The 24,053-nt window shown below is 37.7% G+C and overlaps 2 protein-coding genes across 2 annotated transcripts; one reads left to right on the plus strand and one right to left on the minus strand.

The window, feature by feature from the left end:
* The first annotated feature begins 1,418 nt into the window (after positions 1-1,418).
* On the plus strand, positions 1,419-8,919 carry LOC116250295 (zinc finger CCCH domain-containing protein ZFN-like). The gene is made up of 8 exons (XM_050076815.1): positions 1,419-2,016; positions 2,150-2,396; positions 2,486-2,643; positions 3,270-3,332; positions 4,221-4,340; positions 4,420-4,704; positions 6,143-6,472; positions 7,712-8,919. Exons 2-8 carry the CDS (start codon positions 2,276-2,278, stop codon positions 8,003-8,005), a joined length of 1,371 nt encoding a protein of 456 aa, XP_049932772.1. The 5' UTR covers positions 1,419-2,016; positions 2,150-2,275; the 3' UTR covers positions 8,006-8,919.
* A 9,851-nt stretch (positions 8,920-18,770) lies between these two features.
* On the minus strand, positions 18,771-19,703 carry LOC116251460 (spermidine synthase 1-like). Its single transcript, XM_031625749.2, has 3 exons — positions 19,286-19,703; positions 19,105-19,177; positions 18,771-18,892 (listed from the first exon to the last, which is right to left on the minus strand). The coding sequence occupies exons 1-3, from the start codon at positions 19,394-19,396 to the stop codon at positions 18,789-18,791; spliced, it is 288 nt and encodes a 95-aa protein (XP_031481609.1). The 5' UTR covers positions 19,397-19,703; the 3' UTR covers positions 18,771-18,788.
* Positions 19,704-24,053: the final 4,350 nt, after the last annotated feature.

The following is a 24,053-nucleotide window of genomic DNA, read 5'->3' on the forward strand; positions in this document are numbered from 1 at the left end:
CTGATGGCTAAAAATAAAAAAAACTGGTCACTAAGTAACAAATGCTATAGGCACATTAATAATGGTTTATAACTTTATAGTATAGTGACAGTTTAAGGTAGTTTTACAAATGGTTTTTGCTTTTTAGTGCTTTTAGGAACAATATTGTGTGTCATTTAGCAACATCTGACACACTAGATTTCTTACATATATGTGTATATATATTAGTAAATACCTGACCTTTAGCTCTTAGAACCATAACAAATCATCACAGTCGCTGATTTTTTCAATATAGATAATTATGGACCATTGAAAGGAAAAGCAAGTAACAAAAAGTTGTTAATTCATACTAGATTATTATAATACCCATTCATCTTATAATTCTATATTAAAAAGAACAAAGATGAAGATGATTCCCTACGGATTTGGCACTTAAGAGCCTGGTATCTCTCTTTCTATATATATATTATCAACTAGTCATTTTGAGATCGGTTTTCGTGACTCTTTTTTTCACCCTCTCTTGTTTTTCACTCTTATTCTTTCTCGTTTTTTTCTTCTTATAACCAGCATATCAATCCTGGAACTGATGAACTTCTGAAGAGACAAAATTTGACGATTAGTCCCATTTGATATTACTTTTCCTCAATATTATTATTATATATACGTTGTCAGTGAGTTTTGCCATCCTTTTGCTGATTCTTACAATTTCAACAGTAAGCATGGCATGATCTTAACGGAAACTTGAAACATTTTTCGTCTAAATTCAGATTTTGTAGAAAATCTAAACATAGACTACCTTGGCTACATTGACTGATAAACTTTGATTTTTAACAATTACATTTTCATGATTCCTTCAAAATCTTATGCTTTTCAACGTGCGCCCAACGTACAGTCAAAAGTTTTGAAAAAATGCCAAGAAAAAACAACGCAGATGCTTGACTTCTCCAAACCGCGCGCTCGTCAAAGTTGGTGAAGCTTGTGAGAGTGAGATGCACATACGAAAACATTTCAGGAAAGAGCTCTCCTTGGGATGAAACCAGATATGAACTTTCCACGCTTCCTACTCGATTTTCCCATTAGGTTTTGCCCCAAACTTTAGGAAAACAGTTTCCAAAGAAAATCAAGGGATCTCGTGATGGCTCTCTGTTAGAAGCAGACAAAGAACACTCCAGCGCTCAGACATGGGAAAAAAAGTTCACGGGAGAGCAAGATGCAGAGAAAGCCAAGGAAGTGGGAAAAAGGAAAAGTTTAGAAAAAGGAAAACCATTTAAAAAGGAAAAGGCAAAAAGAGGGGAAGGGGGGAGACTGACACCCAGTATCGTATCATCCACGTGGCGAGACGTAGGCCGTCGGTTTTCTTAAAGAGAAAATTTGAGGAAAAAAGAAGGTGCCCAATTGGGTAGAGAGAGAAAATGTGGTAGAGAGGGTTGCCGAGAATATGGGTCGCTGAGTAAAGGACAGAGGAAGGAGAGAAAATGGAGTTAAAAGAGAAAACGGGGATTCGAGAAGGGATGGGGAGTACAGGGGATCGAAAGAACCAGTAGGTTTAGAGAGAGGAGAGAGAATGGGGGATTCAGGGAAAATGGGCATGGGCCGAGGAGGGAAGAACTGGTGAGCATTTTAGAGGGAGAAATGCGATTTAGAGGGAGAAATGCTATTTAGAGGAAGAAGGGTTTAGAGAGAGAAAGGGTGACGGTGGACGACCATACCGCTGCATGCGTGGTTTCGGCGCCTTAAATGCAGCATAAAACCAGGGAAACCAAAAGGAAGGAAGAGAGAGAGAGAGAGAGAGAGAGATCGATCTTCAAAATCTGCCCCCCACGAATCCCACGCCACCGCTGCGATCGACCGACCGATCGCCGAGTACTCTCCGCTCCATTCTCTCTCTACCTCTCTCTCTCTATCTAAAAGCCACAGAAGGCAAGTATAGAGAGAGAGAGAGAGAGAGAGCGGTTTCCGCGGGGGACTGCCGAATCGACGACCCCAGAAGGTGACAAACTCCCTCCCTCCCTCTGGTGGGCCGGCCAAAAGCAAACGGTTGGTTAGCGTTGAATTGAGGGGCGCTATGCCTCTGCCCTCCTCCGCCTCCTCCTCCCTTTGTTCTCTCCGTCCCTAACACCCTCTCTCTCTCTCTCTCTCTCTCTCTCTCTCCCGTGCTCATCTCTCTCAGCCCCTTACGTGATCAGACCCCCTGGCGATAGAGACCATCTCTGTCCCACCCTTCCTTCATTGTTTCGGGATGCGATCCTCGGCGAATTGCCTGTCGGTGGGTGGCGGTCCGTGAGCTTCTCGCGCCATGGAGTACAATGCGGCGATTCAGATGTCCAGGCCCGGCTACCCCTCTCCCGTGGCCATCGCCGACAGCTCACAGTTCCCACGAACGAGGCCTCAGGACGATCGCGCCGGCGGCATCGAAAGTAATTCCGGACTTGCTCTGTCCTCTTGGTTGCCTCCTTGGTTGGGGTTTCCTTTTTTTGATGGCGGTGGTTGCTTTCCTCGTTGGCAGGTGCAATGTGGCAGATGAGTCTGAGATCGAGCGAGATCGCGGAGGCGGGGCCATACCCCGAGCGCCCCGGCGAGCAGGATTGCGCCTACTACATGCGGACCGGGCTATGTAGGTTCGGGATGACCTGCCGGTTCAATCATCCTCCCAATCGAAAGTTGGTAATGACCTGATTTCTGCCGGAATTCTTTGATCTCGTCTTCTGCTTCACGAAATAGGGGTCTCCGGTTGCCAATCGGCTTCTTCAGCCAAGGGATTAGGATTTGTCCTTGTCGGGAACTGTTGGCAGGAATTGCAATTTCGCATTTTGGTTCAGATGGATGAACTTTGCTGCATTTGTTGGCCTTTTCATTTGATGGTGGAAGGTTCCTCCTTGGTTGCAATCACTAGTGCACAATCCGCGGTAGGCCGTTAACCCGGAAAAGCGGGGTTCTCTTCTTTTGTGAGTAAACCTGTGCGGTCGTACTCACTGGATAGCTTGGGATTAATTGCGGTTTTTTTTTTCGACTACCGCCTCTAAAATAGGAGTAGCTACGAGTTACGTAGTGCCAGTCGGTGAAGTGAATGTCTCCCAATCAGCGAAGGAAGCAAGAAAGCGGTCTTATTTGGAGCGAAACCATATGAATGATGAATGTGGTGCCACGCTGATCTCTTGTTTCATGAGAGATTTGTTGTTAATAAGCTGTCATTTAGAATCGTCAGCTAGATGGTTGCCTTATCGTGTTCCGTTCCTAGATGAGATGTTTGTTTCGTCTTTTAAGTAAATAGTAATTGTGTTATCTTGCAGGCTGTTGCCGCTGCAAGAATGAAAGGAGGGTACCCTGAGAGGATTGGACAGCCAGAATGCCAGGTATCTTCCAACTTGTGATATGATAGCACAACTGCATGCTCGGAGTTTCTGGATGAAATTGGTGCTTGTAGTTTCCTCTTTGGGTTGCTGAGTTTATTGTAATTCCTCTGAACTACCAATCCTGCATGGGTTTCTGAGTTAACAGTCGCTGAATTGTTATGAATATTTGGTATATTTCTTGTTGTAATCTGTAAAGATCTGGAGACCTTCACCTGATGGTTGCAGTGGATAGTGTGCTGATTGGTGCATTTATGTTGGCATTATGTCTTATTTATTTCACTTACTTGTATGCACCTTATTTTTGTTAATGCAATGACTTATAAGAGTTTAGAGTGGAATCATGTTTGAAATATTTTGATAGCTTCTGATATAGAGAGAAAATCTGGATAAGTTGTTATCCAATAATGATGGAGGCGTTATGCAAGGTGTGGCTGATAGTCAGACCCGACTGCAGCCATTAACAATGACCAAGCAATCTTGGCTACCGCATTATGTCTCCGTCTCTTTTAGGGTGAAAAGTGAAACTTTATCATGGTCCTCGACCCATGAAGCTTCTGGTCTTGTAAATCATGAAAAAGGTGTAAGCTTCTGTAGCTCTGCTACCATGTGTTGCTTTGATGTTATAATGTCCATGTTCATTTGCTTGCAGGTTTTCTTTTGTGACTTCCGTCTGATTACTTTTTAATACGTTTCTGTGGGTACCTTTTAGTAAATTTCTTCAAAAAGTTCGATTACCTTGAATGCATAAGTAAATGAATTCAAATATACAGTTTTGTTATGGATTCCTTAGCATACATGTTCATGCTTTCTCTGTTACTCTTGAGGAAGTTAGGCTCTCTTTTCAAATTGAATTTCAAGGTACCTAGGTTTCTTTTAATTGTTTTTCAGTATTACTTGAAGACGGGGACATGCAAATTTGGAGCAACATGCAAGTTCCATCACCCTCGGGATAAAGCTGGGGTTGCTGGAAGAGTATTACTAAATGTTTTGGGTTATCCACTCCGACCGGTATGTTGTGTCAAGTTGAGATTGTGTGCTTATCCTTTACTGGAACTATGCAAGGCTCAGTTCGTTTTCTTTACTGTAGAACGAGAAGGAGTGTGCTTACTACCTAAGAACTGGACAGTGTAAGTATGGCGGCACTTGTAAATTCCACCATCCACAACCAATCTCATTGCGTGGATCAGCTATTTATTCTCCCATACATTCTCCAACAACTCCTGGTCAGCAGTCTTATCCCAGTGGACTGACAAACTGGCCATTGTCGCGGGCGCCTTTTGTTGCAAGTCCCCGTTGGCAAGGTCCTGCAAGTTATGCACAACTTATTCTTCCTCAAGGAGTTGTTCCAGTTCCTGGCTGGAACACATATACTGTAAGCTTTATTCTTTATAATAGTAGTAAATAGTAATATTATTATTATTGTTATATTGTGTCATTATATTATTATTCTATTGTTGTTGGTGTCAATGTTTGTTGTTCTGTCTTGTCTTACGGTCATAATGGAGATCTAGCTTGAGGATTACCTCCATCTGCTTTGAAATTCAGGTTGCATGTTGCTTATCTGGCAAATCCACCATTCAATCTCCTGTAAGTGGAGCAGATGCATTCCAAGTTTCCAACCATGGCGTTTTCTTGCCTTTTGAATCTGGTCTAACCAATCCATCCTATCATCCTATTGACTTGAATGTCTATCTCAACAAATAAAAACTGCTCTGGAACTGGATATTTCTGGGGTACTATTGTTTTAAGAGTTTCTTTTTCTTTACTTCAAAATCAACTTCCTCATTATGAAAGGCTGGGTTTGTCACTGGAGAGGAATGCTGGAACTTCAGTGGGTAGATGACTCCAGCTGTTTGTTATTCAGTTTCTGACTATCTGTTGTCATCGCTCTTGGCTATACATTTGCCATTGGCTAAGCACTCTGAATTGGCTGTTTGCGTCTGTGCATTGCTTTCTTTAATGACATAAAATGTGTTCTCATATCATAGTCACCTATACTGGTGATATAATTACATCTTTATCATCAAGATAGCTCCATAAACATTACTATGAAAGTTTAGTATCATTGTCAATATATTAATGAATATTCAGAATGTTTTCCTTTCTTGGAAAAAATAACTTGCTTGCAAAGCAAATATTCTCCATCTTTGTTTCTTCTATTTCTAAAATGTTTGTCAACATCTTTTTAAGAAACAATAGAAGACTTATAATTCCATATTTCTTTGTCACTCTATTTATATAAGTTTGTTGTATTACAAAATTTTCATGAGTTTTTCCTAGTAAAGAAAGGTCTTCCAAAAAAATGGAACTTCTCAAGAACAAGTGACTGTTTTATATATGGGGAAGTTTGTCCGGCTGATATTTTCTTGCATAAATGCTTTTTCTCAGCTTATTATGCAGACTCCTCTTGTTCCTTAGATCTATTATGGGGTTATAACTTAGAACTGTCCATGGTTATCATTTTTGCAACAGGACGGGTAAAGTTAATTTGAGGATTCTACATTTCTTTTTGCTTAATTTGTCGCCTAACACACTTATCTGGATCTTTATTGAACGCTTAATTCATTTTGTGTATGAGGTGTGCAAAGAATGATAATTGAACTTTGACACCTTACTGTCTACATTACATTTTTAGGGAAAACACTTACTCCAATCTAAGTTTGTTTTTTCTAACCAGGAATTGAAGTTGATGTAGGTTTGGTCCATGACACTATTTTTTGACATTCTTCATATGGTCATTTACAGTTTCGAGATCTCTTTCAGCTGGTTTCACTATAAAACTATTCTATTTCATCTTTTTATTCTTGTAGGGCCAGTTGAGTTCAATGTCATCTTCAGATGGTCAACAACAAAATTTAGGGACTGGTCAATATTATGGGACTTCTCGTCAGAATGACACAACCAATGCAGGAGGTCAAGGAACCTTTTCTCCTTATCGTTCTAGCTCCGTCCCAATGGGGCTCTTTGCATTGCAGAGGGAGAACATATTTCCTGAAAGACCTGACCAACCTGAATGTCAATTTTATATGAAGACTGGAGACTGCAAGTTCGGTGCTGTATGTCGTTTTCATCATCCCAGGGAGAGGTTGATACCTGCTCCCAACTGTGTCTTGAGTCCAATGGGGCTTCCCTTACGTCCGGTAAGTTGTATATGTGCTTCAAGTATATTGTTGCACGAGAATCTTCTGTTTGAATATGTCAATGGATTCAGTTTACGGGCAGAACACATCATGGTTATGCTTTCCTGTTCCTTCATTTTTTCTTTTTTCACTTGTCCTTTTCTCTGCTGTTTGCTTATCTCTTGAATGAGTTTATTTTACCACTGAATAGTGGAGTTTGTTTAAAATTTAAAATCTTTGGCTCATCATTCATGCCATATCGGATATCCAGTCTTCTTCTGGTGAGGTCCGTGTATATTTCTTTAATTGGAACCTTTTGTGCTGTCCAAATTAGAGTCAGGTTTCATTTTTGTAAACCTTTTAAACAATACTGGTGTCCTTATGATGGTGATCTCAAGGTCCGATTTATCAATTTGATTTATGTTGGAGGACACGCCTGGAAGGGTGCTGACCTGTGTCGTCATGGCTGGACATGGGTGGGCGTGGAACACGGCAAAAATCATATCTTTCTATTTTATTGGTTTAGTTTGGTATTTTTGCTTAATAATTTACATTTTGGGGATATAAACAATGAATGTGTTTGTTTGCTTAAAATGTTGTTTTATGCTATATATATATATACCCAACCTTTATCAAAATGCTCCATGCTGATGTCCACTCTCGCTTCTACACCCATGTGACTTAGATTGTTTGATTAAGTTTGTGGACATATTTTGGGCTCCATAGAGGTAGAAGATGATAATGATATAGTTGAAATTCTATGCTAAGGCACAGTCCTTGCCAGTACCCTATGGAATCACCATTAAGTTTATAACCTATTGGCTGCTAGAAAGGGGAAATGACCTGGAGTGCATCTGAAACTGTTCTGTGGATTAGAATATATATATGTAGAGAGAGAGAGAGAGAGAAATTGGTTGGTATGAGACCCTTAGGTGCAAGCCCGGTAAGAAATCACCTTGGCCCTGTTCTTTTTAAGATGAATATTTGAGAAAAAATCGAGTAGAAAAGGGAGATACTGTATTTTAGTCATATAGCATTAATTAACAACTTTTTCTCATTGATCTTCCCTCAAATCCATCTTGGAAAATGCAATGGCCAAGATAATTTCTTACTGGTCTTCTTGCAAGGGTCTTGTACCTACCAATTTCTCTCTCTCTCTCTCTTTCTCTTTCGATATATATATATATATATATATAAAATTTTTGTGTTTGATCTTACTGTTAACTATGTTGATTAACAAATTGTCTTTTTCTTTTCCAGGGGGAACCCTTATGTACATTCTATTCTCATTATGGCATCTGTAAATTTGGCCCCACTTGCAAATTTGACCATCCCATGAGTGCTGTTGCTTTCAGTCTGCCGACATCATCTTCTGATGTTCCAGTTGTTCGTCGGTTATTAGGAACATCATCGGGGACTCCAGTGTTGCCGTTGACATCAGAAGTTTCTGGAGAAGTCAGTTCTGGAAAATCTAGGCGGCTTCCACTGTCGGACACAAGGCAGATGTCCTCTGGGGATGAGAGCATTGAAAATGAGGGGACACACACTGCTTGAAGCATTTGGTTTCCTTGATCACCTGATGACAAAGTTCTTCCACAAATGGTTCAACCTTTTCAGTGAGCGATTCATTTTTTCCTTGGCCGAACTTCAGATAATCCTGAGGTTCACAACTGCACCCTGTAGACTTTCTCATGTTACTTCATTGATCTGTTCTGGGTTACTCCAAACTTATGGAGTACAATGTTTTCTTGATTCAAGATGCTTGGGAATTTTCCTTTCTAAGTCTACCTCTGTACTTCCATTTCCACCTCTCGCATGGTTGGTCTAGCATTTCCATGGTAAACTTCATTCCATTATTGAGTTTCTATCTTTTTGGCTCTCCTGAAAATCAAACCTCATAGGAAACTTCTTTTCATCCTCTCTATCCACTCTCCACCAACCAACAAACACCTCTCTCTCTCTCTGTCTCTCTCTCTCTCTCTCCATCTATCTATATATATTCTTGTCTGTAATTTATATTACTTGTAGATAGCTGCTCCATCCTCAAATTCTATTGTTAAGTTGTTCCCATCAGATTGGAGGGTCCAGCTCATTTCTTCAGTTATATTGGAGCTCTACCACATGATCTTTATATTTTGTCTTCTCTATAAGAAACTTTGCTGTTGCAATTAACCCCCAGTAAGAATACAATAATTTGCTCTGAACATGGAAATGGGCCTACGAGAAGAATTAGTCTGATGGTGTATGCGAAGGTTTTGAAGACAAAATTTTCTTTGGCCGGCCCTCACCAAAATGGAAGAGTGGGAGAGTCGGTTTAAAGGCTGATAAAGACACTAAGTGCAGTTATACCATTGGTCAATGATTTATATTGTGGAAGTTCGGTGTACCAGGTATCATGATGACTGTCTGAAGAACTGTTGTTTGAATTTGCTGTCACAGAAATAATGATAAAAAATTGTTCTATTCCAGCATTCTGAAATCCTTTTACTTCACCTTATTTGCTGTGTGTGTGTGTGTGTGTGTGTCTGTGTGTGTGTGTGTGTGTGTGTCTGTGAGAGAGAGAGAGAGAGAGAGAGAGAGAGAGAAAGAGGATGAAGATGGTACTATTAGTTCAGAAAATTGTTGGATGAGAGCTTATATATTCTAGCTTGTGCATATTCTTTTCAAGGTCCGACTCCTCCAGGTAATTAATTTAAATGTCTGTCATATCATTTTCTCCTGCTCACACTCACAGTACTTACCATTTTAAATCGGGCATATGTATCTTCTGAAGGTTTTTTGTATTGTATGGTGCATGGTCGCTCAGTCTGTTATACAGCAAAGCATAGGACTTGTGGTGTCATTTTTGTCAAAATTTACACACATGCGGACATTCTCTCCGCACGTTTTGTGTGTGGCCCCAATGGGTCACTCTGTTGGGGAGATTATTTGGGCATCCAGGGGTCTTTAGATGCCATTGTTGGATTCCCCTTAGGATCAAACAAGCAGCAGGAATGGAAGTGCATATTGGGATCTGCCCACTTCCTTGGCAACTTGGCCTTTCACTATGGCGTGGGCCCAGAGAGGACTCTGACTTTGGGTGGGATCCTCGAGGAATGAAAATTGTGGGCGCATGGAACTTTGCTTAAAGGTGACATTTCCATTATGTTCTGTGATCATGCCTGGTTTTTTATTTATTAATTTTGATGGTCAGGGGTCGATAATTATGTTAGCTCTTGAAGGACAGTACACAATGTTGCAATGCATCGAAGGGGTTAGGTGTTTGAGAGGTTCATACCAGCAACTATTTTGCTCTGCAAATTGGCAAAATCCCGATCTACTCCTTTTTCAGGTCCACACTCTTCTTTGGAATAGTATGTGCATGGTTGAGTTGCCTTCAAGTCACTGCGCAACTTTATTGGAAGAATACGTCGATCCTTTATACTTGCAATTGGTGATTTGACTATTTAAATTTTTAACTATCATCCCATTTGCATCCATCACAACACTTCACTTGTAAACAGGAGAGCTCAAAGTTAAGCTTTTAATCTACTTCTCATCTACGTCTCTTTATCTAGTGGCACTTTTTCCGGTCTATGCTCTCCAGTAGATGGCTGTTGTTGATTGCCTCCGTGGGAGAGGTCTGAGAGTGTCAGTTTTCCAGGTCGTCGTCAGTGTGCCCAAAAGTTCTGGACTTTTCCATGCTAAGGGGGGACAAATGAACCAGTTTTCCCAGTCACATACTGCCATTTTTTCTTGGACTTCTTCTGCAATCAATTCCCATTATATGTGATTGTTGGATTGCTAGACAAACACGCTTATCTTTGGTTGAGAGGTTCTGATTTCAAGTTCATCTGTAGAACTGAAATATTGAAAATGATCCATCAGGCATTTAACTTCTTGGCTGAGTTCTGTCTTCACCACCTTTGGTCAAAAGGATTCTGCCCACAAATCCAAGTTGAGATCTATCAATCCATACACTCAAGTCAGTTTTGGTTCAGGATGGTACACGCAGTCTCTAACCTCCAGCGAATAAGAAACTGGGAATTTGATTAATGTAAAGTCCTTCTGGCCCAAGGCGGTGAATGACAATGGATTCAATCAAGGGATGGAAAATGAAGTTGGACACCTGATGGATCATTTTTAGTACTTCAAACTCTATAGATGACTTAAAATCAAAACCATTCTCAATCAAAGACGAGTGTATTTTTTACATCACTTTGAGAGTAATGTGACCATTTGTATAATTAATCATTTAATTCTATGAGCTAATCAAGAAATCTTTCTCCTCTTTCTTAGTTCTTGTGATTGCCAAACTGGGAGAGGTTTAGGCTGTTCGCCAAAAGGTGGGACTTGTGCGTTGGTTCTCCATAGAATGCCAAGGGATCATATTTGAATGAGATGTATCCTTTATCATATCCTATTTACTGGAAGTTTACATATTCAGATTCAAATTCAAATGATCAAAATAGTACCATATCCGAATCTACATTTTAAATTCAGAATATGAATAGGACTTTTATTTTCACATCCGAACTAAGGTTTAGATACTCCACTGAATCCGAGCCAGATTACAATAGGTTAAGAACTGACTTTGAAAATGTTGGATGTTGGATATTGGAAGTCCCATAAGTTGGTCCGAGTTCTAGTCAGATTCCAGGCCTCCACTCTTGGAATTAACTGCAAAGAGTCAAAGACCCACCTGATCCAAGGAAGATCAATCAAGCCAAGTACTCAGAAACCCAAAGCTTACTCTGTCCGAGGTCTAGCTAGGTTTGAACTGCAATTCTCAAACCCTTCTTCAACTACAATTCACAGCAGTTTGCCAATACTAAAGGAAACGAAGGCATGGGCTTGGCATAGTTCTTTTATATTGGCCACAGAACTTTGTGATGTTACTTTGTTCATGGGTCAATATCAGGGCATGAAGACAAATGGATCCAGGCTTTCCCTTTTGTCAGTTCAGAGAACTTCATACGGAATTGTTGCAGATCAGATGAGGTTACGGTCGAAACGAGCCTGCGGGAATAAGATGAGGTTACGGATTTCTTGATTGTGATGAACACCAACCAGGGAACGAAAGTAGATCAGATTGGGATTGGATATACTTTGTTATCATGTCCAGACCAAACCTGACCTCAGCTTATTCGTCATGCCAAAATTTGGATTTATCAGGATGTAGAATATTGCAATACCAAATCTGAATATCCCAATGGCTAGCAGCCTTCAAGTACCAGACGACTCAATGAGCTTGTTCTGCCCCTCCCACGCATGCCCAAGTGAAAACACACACAGGCGCAGCACAAAGGAACATGTTAACCAAAGAGAATGAATCTCGAACCCAACACCATATAATCTGGTAAGCATTTGAACCCTATTCATCCACTGAACAAGCATATAAATATATACAGTTCTTAGGTCATTCAGGTCGAATCAGATACCCAAACAAAACATTGTCCTATACTGGCTACGGTATGGATGAGAAGAGAGAGAACCAGAATTTTGCCATTTCTGATAGCTCTAGCAATTAAGTGCTTGGCATACACATAGACATGTATGTTTCTCGCCATCCAGATGCTCTGGCTTCTTATTTAAAGTTTAACCAATATATATATATATGGTGACTCCAACTTTCAGGAGTCACCCAGCCATCTAACATAAACCGTCCAATCCATTATATGAACGGTTAAGAGAAAAACAAAGACGAAAAGGTGATTGATATTTTCATCATCCAATATCAGTTCCCACTTTTTTTTCATTGTTCTCTAAACCATCCATCTATTGTTAGATGGACAGCCCTGGTTAGATGGCTGGGCGACTTTGGATAACTAAAATCATTTATTCACCCACTGATAAATAAATATATATGACAAAATATTTGAAAACTGTCGCTAAAAGTACCTTGCAACAGAAGCACTAGCCATGGTTTATAATATAACGATGATTTATTGTAGTTTTTAGCAACGGCTTATGGAGTATTTAGCTACAATTTCTAAATATCTAGCCATACAGTAATGTTTGGCAGCCGACAGATTTCAATTTATATATACAATTTGAAGCTGCAATCTAGTTTGAAGGTTTGGGACCATTTCTTGGTGGAATGGAGAAGTGACAATACTGCTGCTGGGAGATCACACACGAGTCCTCAATGGCCATTTGGTTGAAAGTTGAAACGGTCAATGAGTTGAAAAACTCTGAGCTTAAGAGGCTGGCACGAGTTTGACTCATGGAGTAAATGGTCGAGTTCAAGCCGAAAGTTGAACTCCGTTAATTTTAAGAGTCGAGCTCGAGGTCTGTTGCCACTTGCCAGTAAGCTCATTGAATGAATTAAATATAAACTGCTTCAGACATTTACTACAAAGAATGCCTTTAGTAGATGACTTGAATTATGAACACAATGAGTTCTCTGGTGCAAATCTCATCAACATTTTTCTGTAGCGTGCATCATACAACAGAAAAGGAAATAAAAAATTTAAAGAAAATAACAAAAATGGTTTGGCATGAAATTAGCTGAACCAAGTCTAAACTTTGTTTTAAGCTCATTCAAGCCGCCTCACAATCCACCCAAGTTCGAGCTGACCTCGAACCAAGCCCATCAAGTGTTAAGCCAAGTTCATCTCAGCGAGTGCTTGGTTCATCAATCATGAGGAAATCATTGGGGGCGTTCGATCACCGGAACCAAAAAAACGCATTGTTATCAACCGTCCCTATTGGGTACTAACTTTTCCTTATTTAATGCGATTAATTGTCTAAACAGTCTCATATCCAATCCCAAACTTCATGGTTGTGGGGTTGCAAATCAGGCAACAAATGAGTTGGATACATCAAAAAGGTCATTTTTTTGTTGTTCAGTATCACAATTTAACTCAGTTTATTTTGATTCTTTTTTTTAATAATTTGCAACTGTAAGTGAATCGCAAATGCAAAGTTTTGGATCCACATAATCTAGTTGCATAGGAAATTAAATGTGGTTGAAGTTGGTATTACAAGAAAAAAGTAAAATCCAAAATCATATCCTAACTACTTAAGTCCTCATTAAGGCATTATTTATATGTATATGAGAGTTTGTTGGCAAATAAGGGGGCAGGTGCCCCCGACTTACATGTTCCCCTAACCCTGATTAACTAAATCAGACCAATAACGTAAGAAGCCACATAATAGGTTCCCACTGTACAGTGTTGTGATATTTAGGGGCAATTTGACAATGACGACAAGAACAAGCTATTCTATGAATCTGTCCCAGTTCGTGGAACAATATGTTATAATGTTTTATGAATATGCTCCAATATTTAGGGCATATTTATGAAACAGTAACAAATTATTGTTGTTATCAAATACTCCCTCAAGTCTCTTAGGTTGCCTTTGGTTTCTCACACATCTCAGATAGGAGGAGATCTGAAATCCACCCAAACATAGATCTAAAAACATGGACTTGAGTCCACAGCATAGTGTAAAAATCATGGACTTGATTCCAATTTTTGGGGGGTGGGGTCTAAAAACCGCAGATCTCAGATCTGCCGTAATCAAACACAATCTTAAGAACATAATTGCTCCCAACAACTTGCTTTAAGTCATACCCAAATTGGTGCTTAGGTGGGAGGAGATACCTGGAAGAGGCCGAAGCCCTTTCCTTTTTTTTTCTTGCCTGTGAGTCCAAGACTAATTTGGAACCTAAGTGGAGAGCAGTACACCCGTCAATTAGAGTGTCGCACATCTACCATTTGTAGTCCAAAAGAATAACATCCATGAGCATCGAACTGACGACCAGACTTTTACTGGCCTACCAGTCCAATCAACAATTTTGTGCCCCTTGAGGCCCATATTGGTGCTTAGGTATTTTAGACATGAGTTATCGTACTATATTTTTCTACTTATCCATTATTTGACTTAGAGGTTTCAATTTGGTGATTCATGATGTGCTTCCTTATTTCTTTTTTTTTTTTGAAAGAAAAATGATACATAACTTATCATTTTCATTTAAAATTGTGGAATGAAGTTGGCTTTAGGTCAAATTATCAACTAAAGCCATAAATTATATTTACTAACAAGAAGGCAGACCATTAAGTTACTTTGTAGTTGCATAATTAAAATATAGGGGAGTATCAAGTATCAAAGAATCAATACAGAACAATCCAGCAAAAGCAAGCATTAGAGTCAAGACAACAATTTGAGCTACTCAAACTAGATGTGGATAAGTCAAACTAAATTTAGGTGAGCCAGATGAGTGTTGAGTGAGTCTTTTGAGTTTTGGATAAAACCAAGTTCCTTTATCAAGCAGGCTTGCCACCACCATTGGCAGCACTAATTATCTAAATGTCAAATTTATTTCAATCCGTGTAATTAAATTTCTTATTTTCTAGGCAATAAGCAACCAGTGCTTGAGATCAAAAACCATCTAACATTTGTTCTATATTTTAGCGATCGTTTCGTCATGTTTTTTTGAACATTATTGGTTATAATTTGCGCATTGTAACCATATGCGAACGTTACGATTTGTTGTGATAGATTTGCATGATACAAATGCGTAATGCACTTTGTACTTGATTTTATAGCTATGTGAGAGCTTCAAGTAGTGGAAATTCAATTGCCAACTTAAGTGAAAGAAAAAAAAAATCATACATATACATCTGGTTGTGTCTCTAAACATTTGGGATTTTTTCCATCTTTTTCTGACAACCATCAATCCGTAAAAAATCACAGTCTAACATGGTTCATAGTGAGCCTAAAACTAAGGGATCTGGCACCTACCTACATCTCTCTCTCTCTCTCTCTCTCTCTCTATATATATATATATATATATATATATATATATATATATATATATATATATATATATATATATATATATATATATATATATATATATATATATATATATATATATATATATATATATATATATAACTTATCTATCCAAGCCTGAACTGAGAATCATATATATATATATATATATATATATAGATATAGTCTTTGCAACACGTGTACGCATAATTTCCCAGTACCCATGTTGGGACGTGGGTACGGCAACAGGGTACGTGGTACGGCTGGGTATGGCTGCACTTTAAAACATTTAAATTCTATTTTCAAATTTTCTTTAATTTTGATATTTACCTTCTTTTGTATTTCTCCTTCACTAATATTCTATATTTTCCTCTCATTTTTCTTTACTTTTGAGAATTTTGTGGATTGTTATATATAATATACATATTTACAAATACACTCTGCCATTACCGCATACCCAAATTTTTCCTTACCTATGTGACATAGTATATAGTGGATAAGGATGTGCATCTGTTAAAGGCTTGCTTGTATATTTCAGTTCTTCTCTATTACAAACCAAAACTGTCGTGAGTCATCATCTCTGTTTGTGTAGCTCAATCATTTGTTTTATGTAAGATTTTCCCAAAATAGGTAGTAAGAGTTCTTTGTTCACAAATTATTACTTATGGAAGAACAACATGAATGTTCTCTTGTTTCTGAAGGCTATGCATCTTACAGTATTTGCTACTCAAAAGCCCAAAACTAATTAAAATGTCTATAGTCATATTCAACATAAGACTCGCACAATGACAATGTAATCAAGCTTGAAAATTTGTATGTCTCAAAGACTGGCAACAACACATTGTATTTGTTTAGACGGATGACATAACTTAAGTGAAAAAAAAAAAGAAAATTCTATAACCGATCACTTTAATGAGTTTCAAAGGCTTATTAATTAAGTGTTTGTTATAAATATTAAATTTGTGTATGAAGTTGTAGAGCTATGGATGCTTGCCACTCTATCAAATTCATGGGAGACATTTAAATTCTTACTTACCAACCAACTCCAAATGGTGTTGTCCCTATTTAAATGAAAAGATAAGAACAAAGTCTCAACATTGTTCTCCACAATTAGATGTGTTTGTTATTGAGAATAAGGTAGAAGCAAATTCAATAGTGAGAAATGTAGTGACAAAAGCTGAAGCAAATCGAGGTCAAGATACAAGAATGCCATCATTGTAGTAAGAAAGGGCATATCAAAAAGTATTTATTTCGATCGAATAGGAAAAATAAAAGTAATGAAACACAAGAAAAGAAGAATTAAGATAATGATGATCATGACGTCGTGGCTGCACATAATGACCTAGTTGTTGTTCATGATGAAGATGTCATGAACTTGTTATGTCATGATATGAGTTGGTTGATTGATAGCAGTACCTCTTTCGTGTTAATGCAACTAAAGAGTTCATTGTTATTTATACTTTTGGTGATTATAGATTGTTGAGAATATGTAATGATGGTTTGTCACAAGTTATTGGTATGTAAAATTGCAAACCAACATTGGAGCAACGTTCAAGGATGTCAGACATGTGCCAGACATACATTGGAATTTGGTTTAAGCTAGAAGCTTGATTATGATGGCTTATGTAGTACCTTCAGTAATGATAGTGAAAGCCCCCTCATTTGCTATCTCTCAAGGTAAAAAGTATAATAACTTATATGTTATGCATGTCACAATTTCTAAAGATGTATTGCATGTAACAGAAGGAGAAACCTACTAAGTTGTGTGACAAGAGGTTAGGAAGTGAACAAGGTCTTGATTGTTTGATTAAAAAGTAATAGTTCTTAAGGTGAAGAAAGAAAAACTATAAAGATATATTACTTGGAGAAAGAAAAATTATAAAGATATATTACTTGGTTGGGAAAGAAATGAGTGCATTATTTAACAATCACATATCTTCAAGAAAGAAGAAATTGTTAGAGCTTCTTCACTCAGAGGTTTGTGGTCCACTGAAGGTTGGCACACATGTTAGTACACTTTATTTTGTCACTTTCATTTATGATTATTCAAAACAGGTGTAGGTCTATACTTATAAGATGAAAGACCAAATGCTTGCTACATTCAAGCAATTTCATGTTCTTGCTGAAAGAGTGGTAGAAAGAAAGTTGAAGTATGTACACAGTGATAATGGAGGTAAGCATTTGAGTCCATTTGATGAATACTGTAGGATGCATAGTGTAAGACATCAAAAGGCTCATCCTAAAACTTCTCAATTAAATGGTGTAGTTGAGAGGATGACATATAACTCTTACTGAGAGAGTTGGAAGTTTATTGTCTAAAGGCATAGTTGCCTAATTCTTTGTGAGATGAAGCTTTACATATTGTTATACATGTAGTTAATTTGTCTCCTCTTGTTTCTTTGAATAGTGCTGTTACAAATAGAATTTAGTTTGCTAATAAGGTGTCATATGATCATCTACATGTTTTGGATGCAAAAAAATTGTATATGTTCCAAAAGATGAAAGTTAAAAATTGAAAGCAAAGACTTGGTTTTTTGGGGGTGATATTTGAAAAGTTGATAGACTAGAACCAATCTCTAGATTTGACTTTCACTTTTGAATACCAAATAATTCTATTAGGAGTCAATACACAAAGATTTAGGGTCATGGTGAGTTTGGGTACAGATTTTAGAATCCTATTGAGAAGAAGCTTGTTAGAAGTGGAAATGTAGCTTTCGTTGAGAATTAGACTATTGAAGATATTCATAAAGTAGTTGATAAAACATTTTAGTATTAAGGCAAGGTAATTGATGTGGATCATGTTTCTTTATCTTCTTTCCACAAGTTTTGTTGAAAATTACACACATGAGAATGTTAAAATTTGCAACAAAATGTTGGCCAGTTAGATATGTCTAATGTTGATGACAGTAGATAGTTTGAAGTTTGTTCTTCAAATGCAGAGTCACATTGTAAATCCACTAAAGAGAGAATACAATCGATAAGGTATTCTACAAGTGAATATGTTTTGTTGACAGATGGTAGAGAACTTGAGAGCTATAAAGAAGTTATGCAAGATGTGTAGAAAAAAGAGTGGATTGAAGTCATGAAAATGAGATGCAATCTTTATATGACAAGTATATCTTGGAGCTTGTACTATTACCTAAATGTAAAATGACTTTAGGTAGTGTTTGATGGCTAAGAATTTTAGAATTGGAAATATATTTCTGGAAATATATTTCCTGGAATAAAGGAATGAGAAAAATCTTTCCGATTCCCATTTTGATGTGTGTGTGATGACTGAGAAATATATTTCTAGAAATATATTTCTGTGTTTGATGATAAAGAAATATATTTCCAAAATTATATTTCTGTGTTTGATAATAAGGAAACATATTTCCAGATTTACATAAGCTTATGGACAAGTCAGGACAGGATTTCATTACTTTCTTGGGGGCATACTGATGTATTGGACCTGCTAGGTCAGTTGATTTTGGATCAGGCTGACAGAAAAGCCAAGCCAGTCACAGCTAGGATAAGATACAATATCCTGGTCATGGCTTAAAAACTGCCATATTATTAAACTTTATTAATTTATGAACTAAGACAGTTGATCGAGTAACAGTTGAGTACCAATTGGATCCGAAGAATCAACAATGATTACATCATAAGTTCCACTTGGTGCATCCCTTAAAAATTCTGTTGCTGCAGAAAATAAATAAAAACTAGTCAGTATAAATAGATTTCCTGCATAACATATCGCATTTAATAAGCAAAAAACCCAACTAGTAATTTCAAAAACACAAATTTCAGACACCGTAAAAAATGATGCTTTAAAGAACAGTAAATTTGCTCATCTTGAACTTACAAGACTTGCATAACCAACATTCATAAAAAAAAGAAGGATCTATGCATACCATCACCAACATGTAGATGAACACGAGGATCCTCAAACCCTATGTACAAATCTGGGAAAAATTGCTTGGATACCTATAAAAGAAGAAGATTTCTTTGCATTATGTTGGGCTTCCAGAAAATACAAGCATCTTTCAAACTGTTACTATTGATATAGGCACTTCCATGTAAGAGATGACTTACATTAATGACCATTTCATCGATTTCACATATATCAATGCGTTCAACAGACGGATGCCTAGAGATTTCCCTAAGAACACCACCATCACCACCTCCAACAACCAAAAGCTGCATATAAAATCAATTATTAAGCATATATAACCGGAAAATCCTTAACATTATTTACCCAGTTTTCAGAAGGGAAAATCTCCACAAACAAGTTGAACTAGCATGAAAATTTTATATAAGCTGGTGAATTCACATATAGATGGAGATCTCTTTTATCTACTGAAGGAACTCTGGGATCGCACATTTATTAGTGTTTACAGCCAAGATCTTGCCGATGTATGGAAAGATGACCATTATTTATATGTTGCAATCTCTACCTGAACATTACATGCAACAATCGCCTGCATATACACACGCACATATGTGCGGAGACACAGATGCACACAAACACACACAGGTACACAAGTATAACCAAAATGGGAAACTTATGGAGGTGCAACTCCAAGTTTCCAACATAGCTTTCCAAGTTTTACATTCATGCATCTACACATTGGAATATCTTCCAGAATTATGTATTTGTCTAAGGATAATGGCTTCAATGCCAGAAGGCTCAATGGTGTTGCCCATGGCATCAAAGAGACAAAGCCAGAAGGTTCAATGGTGTTGTCTAAGGATAAAAATTAACTGACTCAAAAGAATAGATAGAAAACAAATGAAGAATGCATCATGTGAAGTATGCAAAATCAACTAAAAGTGCCCAAACGCTACCCGGAAAAGTAGAGCAAATTAAGAGCTATTACATCACAAGAACATAGATCATAACAAAGTCAACAAAAAAGCATTCTCAACTCCATAGTTCATACCTGGCCATGATACAAAAATGGCCCAAACGCCACCAAAAACATAGAGACCACCACCGTCCCCATAAGAATCAGCCTCCTCAAGAACCCTCCAAAGCGCCATTTACCCAACCAACAGTAATGCCTCAACAAATACACAAAATAAACATGGCCCACAACCATGAAGAGATGCTTGAAACAGATTAACACAGCAAAAAAGAATTCCCCCAGTAAATCCCAATTACCGTCCTCGAGGAACGACAGGGAAATCATCAGAATCCCCAAGAGGAACCCATTATACCGGAAATGCACATGGTCCACAATCAATAGAGCAGGCGACCACAACACGGCGACTAGGATCAAGGCACATCTCGTCGAGGGGAAGACATTCAGGGCGATCCGTGAAATGCCCAAGAAGAGGATGAGATCGGCGATGATGACGGTAAGTCTTTGGAAGTACACGACGGAAGAGGCGGAATAGTTGAGGCCAAGGTAAGATGAAAAACCGTTGTGTCAACAGTAAGAAGAAGACCAAGAATGTTGAAACCCTCACCTTGTTAAGGAGCTTCACGAGGGAATCCTTACAGTGGGGTCGCGGCAGTAGGAAGAAGGCTATAACAGTGAGGAACTTGAGGCAGCAGGACCTGCGGCTGCGTGAGGATGAAGAGGGCTGCAGCTGCAAGAGGCGAGTGGTGTGAGGAGCTGCGGCTGCATGAGGGAAGAGCGAGGGAAGAGGCAGGAATTCTCGACCGTGCCCTAACCGTCCAAAAAAAAGTTTCGAAAATATATTTCCACCCCTCCAGGTGGAAATATGTTTTCGGAAACATTATTCCGGAATCGACCTGAACGGTCGAAAAAATAATTCCGCGTTTGATACACAGGAATTTTATTAAAATTTTGAATAATCTTTCCTGAGCTACAGTAGAATCCCTGCGTATCAAACACTACCTTAATGAATTGTTGGGTTTTTAGAGTAAAGCATTGTGAAAAACTCTTCATACCCAAAGTATAGAGCTAAGTTGTGAAAGACTCTACTCATAAGAAAAGACTTGACTTTGAAGAAATATTTTTATCCATTGTCAAAATGTCTTTCACTAAAGTTGTCTTGAGTTTGACGGCAATCCACGTTTAAAAGTTGAGTAGATGGATGTAAAGACAATATTTTTCCATGATGAAATTAAAAAATATATATATGTGATGCAACCTGAAGTGTTTGAAAAGAAAAGAAAAAGGATTGCATTTGTAGGCGGTGGAAGAAATGCTTGTTAAGAAATTTTCAAATGATGATTTTGTTATCTTATTGCATTATGTTGACAACATGCTCATTGTTAGTAAGAATACTTTAAGAAATGTTAACTTGAAGAAAGAGTTTGACAAAGCATTTGCCTTGAAAGACTTGGGACATGAAAATCAGATTTTGGGCATGAAGTAAATTTGTGATAAAAAAGCAAATAAGTTATTGTTATCACAAAAGTACATTGAAAAGGTATTTTCAAGATTCAACATAGACAAGATTAAAGTAGTGAGTACCTCACTTGGAGCACAGATTGAACTGAGTATGAAACAAAGTCCTTTTATAGATGAAGGAAAAGAGGACATGGAGAAGATTCTATATGCTTTAGCAATTGGTAGGTTGATTTATGCTATGGTGTGTACTAGGCCAGATATTATTCATGCAGCTAGGTTTGTCAGTCATTTTCTCTCAAATCCTGGTAAAGAGCAATGGAATGGTAAATAGATTTTAACATATCTTCTAGACACTAGCAGTTTGTATATTTGTTTTGGTGAGCATAAACCTATTTTGGTAGGTTATACCTGATGTGGCAAGTGATGTTGATAAAAATTCATATCTAGTTATTTAAACACTTTAGCAAGTGGTGCAGTACCATTGTACTTTAGACTTCAAAAGTGTGGGATACTTCCTACTACAAAGGCAACATTTATTGCAATGACAAAGGTTAGTAAAGAGTAGTTGTGGATGAAGAAATTTATGCATGAACTTAGTCTCATTCAAGAAAAGTATGTTTTATCTTGTAAATGTTAGAATATGATTCATCTTGGCAAAAATTCCACTTTTTATGCAAGATTGAAGCACATTGATGAAAAGTATCATAGGATACCTCATGTTTTAGACACAAAACAACTTGAACATGAGAATATTCACATGGGTGATAATGGCGCTGACATGATGACCAAAGAGTTACCCCATTCAAATCTTCAAGTGTGTTACTTCGTCGATGGTTTAGCAAGATCATTTGCACAATCACTGAAGGGGAGATGTGTTGGGTTTGGTCCCTTCTATGTGACATATTCAAAACCAAGTCAAAAAGAAAAGAAAAATAAAGAATCAACCATACTTGTTTTGAGAGCTTGAAAAAAGTAATCTCAAGAAATGTTGTGAGATGTTTCTAAAAAGTTTCGAAAAATGGCTTCATAAGTAAATGAGAGCCCATTTTTTTATGCATTCTCATCTTTGAGGGCTTTCTTCTTCTTTCTGGGAGCTCTTCTTTAAAGAAAAAGAAAGAAAGAGGGAAGAGCTTTTGTTCTCTACTCATTTGAGGCCATTAGAGATATTAAAAGAGAGAAAAAGTGAGAGATTGAGAAGGGGAAGCATCCATTGTTGCTTAGGATTTTTCTTTCATTCTTTTCTTTTGTTTGGTGAATATTAGGGCTATAAAATGATGACTTATGTTGTGGTAGGTCACCAATATCGATTAGGTGATATTTTTTTACTTCATCTTCTTTATTTGCGTTGTTGTTTCTTTATTTTAGTGGTTTGTGGGATTTTGAGTGTAGGCACTGTGTATTGTCTATTTGTAGCCATTTCCACATTACATAGCATCATATTACATACTATATTATTGTTGGTTTTCTCTCAACTCCATGGTTTTTACCTCTTATTTTGAGAGGTTTTTTTCACATTAAAATTGTGTCTCCCTTATCCTTCTTGAGTTTATTATTTCATTCTTGTTACTTTCTTGTGCATCAAAATGTATATATGTGTGTGTGTGTGTGTGTGTAGAGTGAGATCTAGTGGATGATCAAGGTTTTATTTTTGTAGCTTGGGTGGAAGAAATATATTGTCTTATTTGTGTATAGGATAGAAGTGCTTATTTATAGGTTATTGTAAGCCATCATTTGATTTGTGCCATTTTTTCCCATGTTTGTTTGTCATTATAACAATTACAAAATTTATTAGTGGCTTGCTTATTTGTTCTTCTTGACATGCACTAGGAGGTCTTGCTCTCTTAGTGATAGAATCCATTTAATTTAATCACTTTTAATATCCCTCCATCAAATCAATGGCCTTGGGAGGTGTTGGGTTTGATTCTAAGTGTCACAAACTGGCTATTGGAGAGGGGCTTGGTCATTATGTCAACTAACTGGTTTGCCAATGATACATGGTGAACTTCGAGTTGAACCTTGCAAAAATAGTCTCAAACAAAATGAATGTCAATTTCAATATGTTTGCCTTTTTATGTAAAACTGAAGTGGTGGAAGGGGATGTGGCACTAGGATTGTCACATAGTAGTTGTGCTGGTATTCTAAGAGAAATATCTAATTCTTTCAAAAAGTGATGTAGGGAGATGACTTTAGGGCGGTAGGACTTGTTATACTACTATACACAAGCATGCCACTGTTGGTTACTTCTGAGCAAACCATGAAACAAGAGAGTCACCAAAGAAAATAATAAGCCCACCAGTAGATTTTCTATAATCAAAGTTCCCCTCCCAATAGACATTTGAAAATGCTATGATAGAGAATTGTGGTGAAGTCCAAAAAAGTAATCCATGATCCAAGGTGTGCTTTACATACTGCAAAATGTGGTATTATACATGAATTGACATACTTTATTGATAGCATAGACCAGGTTTGGCCAAGTCAGTGTCATATATTGTAATGCCCAACAACTTGACTATACTTTGTAGGGTTAGACAGTGGCA

The sequence above is a fragment of the Nymphaea colorata genome, chromosome 3 (assembly GCF_008831285.2).
Source record: "Nymphaea colorata isolate Beijing-Zhang1983 chromosome 3, ASM883128v2, whole genome shotgun sequence".
In the NCBI taxonomy this organism is placed as follows: domain Eukaryota; kingdom Viridiplantae; phylum Streptophyta; class Magnoliopsida; order Nymphaeales; family Nymphaeaceae; genus Nymphaea; species Nymphaea colorata.

Excerpts from the sequence above, each read along its gene's own strand:
- LOC116250295 (XM_050076815.1), top strand. The coding sequence starts at position 2,276 with ATGGAGTACAATGCGGCGATTCAGATGTCCAGGCCCGGCTACCCCTCT. Across the intron at positions 4,705-6,142 it reads CTGGCTGGAACACATATACT|GGCCAGTTGAGTTCAATGTC; the intron begins GTAAGCTTTATT and ends TTATTCTTGTAG. Across the intron at positions 6,473-7,711 it reads TGGGGCTTCCCTTACGTCCG|GGGGAACCCTTATGTACATT; the intron begins GTAAGTTGTATA and ends TTTCTTTTCCAG.
- LOC116251460 (XM_031625749.2), bottom strand. The coding sequence starts at position 19,396 with ATGCAGCTTTTGGTTGTTGGAGGTGGTGATGGTGGTGTTCTTAGGGAA. Across the intron at positions 19,178-19,285 it reads TCGATGAAATGGTCATTAAT|GTATCCAAGCAATTTTTCCC; the intron begins GTAAGTCATCTC and ends CTTCTTTTATAG. Across the intron at positions 18,893-19,104 it reads TCATCTACATGTTGGTGATG|CAACAGAATTTTTAAGGGAT; the intron begins GTATGCATAGAT and ends TATTTTCTGCAG.